General features: G+C 30.9%; 1 protein-coding gene across 1 annotated transcript; it reads left to right on the plus strand.

The window, feature by feature from the left end:
• Positions 1 to 7,016: 7,016 nt before the first annotated feature.
• LOC146540173 (protein atonal-like) lies at positions 7,017 to 8,086 on the plus strand. Its single transcript, XM_085207784.1, has one exon. The coding sequence runs from the start codon at positions 7,262 to 7,264 to the stop codon at positions 7,724 to 7,726; it is 465 nt and encodes a 154-aa protein (XP_085063910.1). The 5' UTR covers positions 7,017 to 7,261; the 3' UTR covers positions 7,727 to 8,086.
• Positions 8,087 to 8,792: the final 706 nt, after the last annotated feature.

Raw genomic sequence — 8,792 nt, forward strand, 5'->3', positions numbered from 1 at the left:
CGTTTATATGTACTTTCATTGTTGTTTTCTTTCCGTACCCATTTCATATTGTTTTTCCATTTCTTACCCGCAAAAACATTATGTTTATTACACATGTTTATTTTTATTACTTTATGTTATTTGAAGACTTTAAGTGGCGAAGTAGTGTTTGAGATTAGAGGTACAGAGTGTGTTGATACTAGGCTTTCTCTGCCTAACCTGCTATGCGGGAAAAAATGTAATGCTACATTTTTGCGTTGTGGTCAAACGTATATAGAAACAAGAGCGTGAACCTAAAGAAAAAAACAACAATTTAGCGTTTATCAAAAAAGGAAATTGCAATATTATAAATATAGAGTATTTTCGACCGGAACAGTGCACTATTAGAATAACTGTTATTAAGAACAAACCTCACACGACGAGAGTCAAAAGGCGTTAAATATCCCAGCTCCTACACACCGCCATGTAATTTATCTAATACGTATAGATAGATACATCTATTATATAATATTTTGACAAATATTAGCTATTATTGATATGTTTTATGAGATCCCTAAACTGTTTTCAATAATAATAATTATGAAAAAAGCTGTGGTAGTTTGAAATATTTGCAATGATATTTTTACAGTTTAAATTATGAGAGGATATTGAATTTGCGCACGAAGAGTGAAACGATGGTGAAGGGGCGTGAAGGGCAGGAATAGTATTTTATCCATAAAAACGGCAAAAAATTACATTAATATGGGAGCCCCCATATATATTTAATATTATACTACTTTTTTATATTTGTTATTATAGCGGTAACTGAAATACATCTATAAAGATTTCAACAGTCTAACTATTACTGTTCATGAGTCGGCCTATCTGTCCGTCCTTCGAGAGTAACCTGTCAGCAGACCTAGAGCTAGTGTCCAAACACACCGTTCTTCATTCTCTTTCTACATAATTGTTTACAATAAACATTTTTTCCCACAGAAATCAAGCAAAGTAATAAGAAATCGCTAGTCTAAATAACGATAAAACCAATATCCGCCAACATCCACCGTGTGTGGCCCTTATTTAAAATTTGCATAATAATATGAATTATTATAAATTTGTTCACATTATTGTAATATTGTTATAGACTAGCTTTTACTTTCGACTTCGTTCGTATTGTAAAGTGTGTGAAATAACTTAGAGCTCTGAATGACAGATGACAGTACGGTAGTACCGATCGCAAAAAAAACGTATAATGGGTTACATTGAAATGAATAGCCTGTAGCCTTCCTCGATAAATGGACTATCCAACACATAATGATGTTTCAATATGAAGCACTAGTTCCTGAGATTAGCACGCTTAACCGAACAAACTCAAGCTTTGTAATATTAGTATAGATAGATTTTTTTCGTCAAACTCTAATAGGACCTCTCAATCTGCCTATTGTTTAGTATTTTAGACAAATTGATATTTTATGCTGGCATGTATTAATAACTTAATATAAATAATGATATATAATTTATCATTTAGCTTAATCTTGTTTAGATGTTTGAGCTCGTTGAGTTTTTTAAGAAGCTCTTTAGAGTTCAGTTTTTGTTTTCTGAAATAAAAATTTGCATTAATTATAATTATAGTTATCATAGGAAATCGTAAAGGATTTAAATTGCTTGAGATAAAATTTATATTACTTATTTTTTTTGTTTAACTTCTTTCAGCTGAAAAAAAAAATATTTTTTAATTATACAAGAACTAGAGTGATTTACGATTGATTGATTTTATGTCACTGCGTCAGGACTGGCCTCAGACCTGGAACTTCCCGAAGCTAAAAAATATCAATTCTGCAATTTTCATCATCATATTATTAAACCTATCCTGATAATATCACTTCACCGATATACCTAGAAAGATTTTTTTATCTAAAAAAAAGTATCGGCATGACAAATTAGTTCGACTTAACTAAATTTGACAGTCGGAAGTGAACCCGGAACGTATCGGTAAATAACCAACCCTTGCCTACCGTATACAGTTACATTCGGCCCCTTTTTTAGTTCTCTAGCAAATTGTTCCCGTTATACCAAAATACGTCTTTGATTACAGTTTACTTCGGTATAAACGTTTTGCGGCTTGAAAAAGCCTTCTTTTTTTTTATTCTTTTATTTACGAATGTTTTTTTGTTTTCTTCGATATTTTGTTATTTTTTAGCTTCAAGGTTACACCGTGTATACAGGGTAGACAGAGGGTAGTGTTAAGACACTCCGATCCCCAACAAAGCTACAAAAATTATGTTATATTCGTATGTAAATTAAAATTAAATACACGCCATTATAGATATAGTTGACGTTCAGTTGACCTGATTAGGCAATATGAATTTGGATTTCAATACTTTGTTCATAGAAAACGAACGTAACTAGATTTGAACCAGCTCCTTTTGGAAACCGTCTAACCGCTCTAACCTCTAATACGTACTAATCAAATCTCGCTACGTTTGAATTTTTATACGTCTTCTAAAAAAGTATCTAACTTTAAAAATGTTGAGAAGGATTTCGATCCTCGTAAACAATATACATACATACATGCATATTTCAAAATGAAGAAGGGAGTGTCTCGTCACTAGGTCCTCTTTGCTCTTTCTAAAAATAGAAAAAAACGGAAAAAGTACCCAAACATATCCAAATCTAATGTTATTTTGACATGACAGTCGTCAGCGTGTAAATATTTTATACTGAGCTTGTTTTTTAGAATCGTTTTACGCCCCATTAACCCTCTACTGCCGATCGGATTTCGCGGCACAAAAAGTAAGTTCTTAATTCTCACTTGCCATTCTATACGTTTTTGTTTTATGAAATATATTCAACCTCTCCGAGAGATATTAAAGCGTGGCGTTAAGTTCCGCAACTCCGTTACGCTCACACGGAACGAAAATTGAACTGAAAATGACGAACGGAATATCTTACCTCTAGGCCAAATCTGCTTATCCATTATATTAAAAAAACTGTATAATCTTTAAATTTCACAATAATAATTAGGGTAAAACCGGGATAGATGCCGCAGTGGGATAGATGCCCCATTTTCAAAATACCTAACTTCCCGAACTCGCGACAAAAAAATTATTGTACAAGCAGGAGCCACAGTCTTCCCGCACCAAAGTTATTCACGGACATTCGTGCAATGAGGACGCGTTTAGCACATTTTAGTAAATATCTCCGCGGCGAAATGCGTGAACACGTCAAAGATTTAAAGGTTAATATTTTGCGTTGTATAACTTTATAATTTGTAATCAATTACGCTATATTTTTTATTACGTCGATGTACTGGTTCATTAAGACTGTATCTAGGTGCTTATAGATTCTATTTTGCTTATAATTTACTAAAAAAATCCCTTGGCATCTATCCCTATCACAAAGGATAGTTGCCCTGATTTTTCGAGGTATAGGTGCCCTTAGGGGCACCTATCCCTTTATACTCAGTATATGGAGTTAGGTATATATTTTTAAAATATTTATTTAAGGATTTATTAAATTAGCATTTTTTAAACACAAGAAAGATATAGCTAAGAGAAAGCAAAAACAATTGAAAACTAAGACTGTTTCATTAGAATGTTTAGAATGTTTTGAAAACTATAAAAATACGAAGTCGCAATCCGACTGGATTCAATGTGTAATGTGTCAGAACTGGCTACATGAAACCTGTACACTTTTCAGAAATTATTGCGCAAGATGTGGAAAAATAAAAACGCTATCTGGCTAAATTTTAATTAAATTGGAATAACGAATAATTATTATTTGAGATAATTAGATTAGATGATTAGAATAGATAACTATAAATTATATTTTGTTCTTTTTAATATAAAAATGTATAATTGTGCAATGTGGATGTTAGTATTTATGATATTATAATATTTTAATTTATAATATTAGTGTTTTACAAGAAAAAATATTAAGATTTGTAATTTTGTTGTAAAATTTAACTTAAAAAATATGATAATGGATGTTGAAAGAATTAATATTTTAGTTACACAAATGTTTTAAAATTTTAATAATGGTTACCTATTTTTATGATATTACAATTTAATAGCAATTATAAGATTTTAAAAAGACACTATATACTTTTCATTATTATGATTATGTTTGTTGGAAACAAAATTGCTGTTTTAAAATTAGAATTATTTAACAATTAGTTTGGTTTTTTCATTTAATCGGTATAAAGTGCACCTACCTTACTCTGCAGGCATCTATCCTCCCCAGCATTTTCATAGTGGGGCAACTATCCATATAGGTGGGCATCTATCCTCAAAATTAGTGTTTCACGAAAAGCTATTTTTTACAAAATCTATATTTGATTTGTTAAAAAAAAATATAAGTAATTCATCACAAAGGATTGAGCTAGCTAAATAAATAAAAATTATTCCTATAAAAAATATATTTTATCTAATTAGGTGGATATTTCAAAAAGTAGGGCATCTATCCCGGTTTTACCCTAATAGAAAATACATGAAGATTTAAAACAATAATATAACAAAGCCTAATAGGATTATTATTTAGTAAATTGTTGTTATTTTAATTAATTTAAATCCTTATCTATATACAATATCGTAAACACTACACACTTAATACGTAACTGAGTACATCTATTGTTCTTAGCAACTACCTGTTGTAAAAGTCGGTGAAATTTCAAAGTAAACAACAATGAAACACTTAATAACTCATAAACTCAGTGGTTTTTAATAATATTTAAAGAAAATTAGTAAAAGACATTTTTTAAAAGGTTTTTAATTTTTTTTCTTGCAAATTTCTATAGAAAAAAGTGTTTGTAAAGCCTTTTGTTTTATTTACTGTGAGTATTAATAATAATCCTATTAGTTTTGAAAATGTAGAAACGTCTCGATATTTGTTATTCAATTCTGGATTACTAGATTTGAAGAAATGAAGTCCACGCTTTGTCTTTACCTGAGCGAGGAAATGTGAATAGTACATCCCTCGAGAGGAACTGAATCTATAACGTTTACGTTTAAGCTTTAAATGCTGTGCCACATCATTAGTCAATGATTGTTGCAGTATAAAATTTAGTAATATATATAATAGAAATTTCATATACTTACTAGAGAAGTATTTTTTTTTGATATTATGAAATTAATAATATAGGTACAAGTAGTCCTTAAACTGTAAAAGTTGTATAGTTAAAACATTTTAGAAAGAGTATTAAAAAATTACGAATGGAATAATACTTTAAAAATACCAAAAATTAAAAACTTTGAGAAAATGATATATTTTCTTTCTTATATTGTTATAGGTACTATTGCACTTTAAAAGATCCAATAAACTTAAGGAGAGTTCAAATACTAAAAAAAAAAGTAAATGTAAAAAATACTTTTTACAACTAATAGTAACTAATTTCATAGTTTCATTCATAGTATAAGCTCTTAGTGTTTAGTTTTTCTGTTGGTTCATTCACAAAATCCGTTAAAGGGATGTTAAGTTTAATCTAATTATTAATACTTTAGTAAAAACCGTGATTTTGCGTACATGAGAACCAAATTCTGGTAAACGGAGAGACCACCTGGGAAAGGAAGATGCAACTAAATAGACTATGTTAATATGGATACGGCAAATATTAACATAATATCGTCATTGTTATATTTGTTATTAAATTTGTATTTCTTTTTTAATTTTAGGTATTTATTATATGCAGAATAAAGCGTAAAGCTGAAAAAAAGGGTATATTTAATTTTTTGGAAGGTTGGCAGAGATAGATCGCAGCGTTTTCCGCCTAAGCTAATCTTCTAGAAATCATTTTATAAAATAACAATAGGACTAACTAAAAGTACTTATAAGAATTCTGGTTTATTGGTATCGAAAATAATTTCTTATGTACTGAGTATAATCGATTTTAATTCGACCTTGCTTTTCTTTTACTGAAACAATAGTTTTACTTGACAAAAAAATTATTCACGTATTCGTGTAAAGCCAGTATAATCCTGATTTAGAAAAGTATAAGTTATAAATCGAAAAGAAAAATATAAAAAATTAAAGATTGCGGCTCCAAATAGTACATTTTGCTAGCTAAGCAGACAAAACCTAGTGTTAAGACACTCTCTTACGATTCATTTAATTATATTCAAAAAATTAATATTAAAAATACCAAAAATTACCATATCCGTTTATAAGTTGATCTGCAACACTAAAGGCCACCTACATGATCGTGTAGTATTTCACCCACCTCGGACTAGTGAAAACTATATTATATGAGCAGGTTCGATTCCCAGCCAGTGTCGAGTACCGACTGGTTTTGAGGGAAACAGCGTTTTTTACCTACCTGTTAAGTTTTTAACGTGAATTTTAAACAAAATGCAGATTTTTCGCAAATAAGTTTAGATTATTGACATAATAAGATTTTTTATCGTGGTATAACATACTATTAAGATTTCCACGTTTGTGGCAAATTTCAAGAAATCAAATTAATTTTTTTAACCGACTTCTGTAAGAAAAGGAGGTTATCAATTCGTCTGTATTTTTTTTTCTATACACAGGTTAAGTAATATGAACCTTTACTTGAAGAAATTGCAATCCTTAACGAACTTTGATGTAACACAGGGATGAAAAATATATTTTTTTGTGGAACATAAACAAAACGCGACGGATGTGGCTTCGATTCTGATACGACATTTTGATTTATTTTACCTCTTAGCGCCACCACTGAAAAAGCAATATCTCGAAAATATAACATTTCCCGGAAAAAGAAATGTCATTAAAACTAGGTTCCTAATAGGTTCCCTCTGTCAACCTTTTCCCTTACGTAATCTTCATTTCTTCATAATATGTCAGGTTCTGTTCTGTTCAGGTCAGGGTCTGTTACCATTCGGAGATATTATACTTATTATACGCTCGGAGGCTCGGCCGCTCTAGTAACATTATAAAGCGCGGCGTTGAACTCCACCACTCAAAAGAGTGTCTTATACAACGTGCAAATATATATTAATTTTAAAAATTATAAAACATATTTTCTGATATCTATTGAAAACACGTCGAAGTACCGCAAACTGCTACATTACAGGATTTTCTAACAGGAATCAAATAACAATACTATTATATAACTATTACAAAATCCAAAATAACTTTAACTATAAGTCGGGGTTCAAATAATTAATGATGATTACCGTCGGCCATCCCTTTCGTTTGCACGCGAAAAAAACGACCCGTCCCTCTCCCGCGAACTTGGAAAATATATAAAGGGGACCAGGTAAACGGGAAGCTCATAACCCTCCGGGATACCGTTGTGATAACACCTGTATTATTATATTAACTAAAAATGGCCGCTGAGACTTACGGACATCGTCTTTTGTATACTGAAAAAGATATTTTTCCGACTGACGTCATGATGGAATACTCTACTGAAGAGTGCTACCTTTCTTGGCCGAGGTCCCCCGATTCGGGACGATCGAGCCTGGAACCGACTTCTTCGATGGATGGAAACCAAGAGTCACCAACTCACATCGCCTACAGAGGATTGCCGAACGATCTTCTAGAAGACAGTTCCGATGATCTAGAAGGTTCCGGAAAGAGAAGGGGTAGAGCTACGAGTGCAGCAGTGTTGAGAAGACGCCGTTTAGCCGCGAATGCCCGTGAAAGGAGGCGAATGCAGAATCTCAATAAGGCCTTCGACAGACTCCGAGGTCACCTACCATCTCTAGGAGCAGACCGCCAACTTTCAAAATACGAAACTCTCCAAATGGCTCAAACGTATATCTCAGCTTTATATGAACTATTACAATAATGGTGGTAACAGTGATAAATTAGAAAACCAAATTTATATTAGAATTTAGATACAGGGATATTTATTATATTACGTGAAATTAGAAATGCGTTACCATTAGAGCGAAATTAAAATTTGAACTTTAGTTCGACATGTGGCGTTAGTTTTAGTGTTTAGTGAATCCGTCCTGCCGATTTATTTATTGATCCTAGGAATTATAGATCATTTATAGATCATTGATCCACGGTGATTGTGTTAGAGGTAGACTTGCTTTTAAGTTTTTTAAACATCTTGCCGTATAGTATTATGTGAATACAATTTGAATAGATTTTAAGATTGAGTAAGAAAAATTGTTTATGTAAAATGTTTTGTAAATAAAAACTGTTTTAATTTATGTTTACTTTTTATTTATCATTTTATTTGGTAGATATCTTATTTCTATTTTAAGTTATAATAAAAGCCCAAACAAAACTAGTGGCTAAAGTTAAATTTATACATTTTTCAAATTGGTACTATAGTATTTAAATTTATTATATTTTCATTCAAATAAAAAAAACACTCCAAATTTCGATTTTATAATTACAAATATTCTAAGAATGAATACTTTGCAAAGTATGCACATTATACGTTTTATTTAAAGTTTCAGTAACTACGCAAGTTAATTATGGCTGCAAGTAGAAATTAAGTAAAAGCCTACAAAAGTTGCTGAAAATCTTTGTTACAAATTAAAGATATCTATTTGCGCTTTACTTAAGAATAATATATAAACATCAAATGTTTTCTAACAAAAGAGTTTTAAGTACGAATTTACAGACATACATGCATACTGAAAATAATGTAAAAAAAAATAAATAAATAATATTCCTGTACTAACTATACTAAGCAAATACGTTATACTTACTAAGGGTGTAAGTAAAGTAAGTGAGGGGGTGGATTTAACCATCTGCAAAATTAACATAAACTGACTGATTGTTCTGTCAGATTGATTTGTCGGTGATGTCGCCGCCTCGTTGTGGGGAGGATATGCAGTTCTTATCCATATATCGGTTTTATAGGATATACTCGTAAGTAAGTAAGCAAATGAAGG

Source organism: Heliconius melpomene, chromosome 3, assembly GCF_056956725.1.
Source record: "Heliconius melpomene rosina isolate 202511_hmr_F chromosome 3, ASM5695672v1, whole genome shotgun sequence".
Classification (NCBI taxonomy): Eukaryota; Metazoa; Arthropoda; class Insecta; order Lepidoptera; family Nymphalidae; genus Heliconius; species Heliconius melpomene.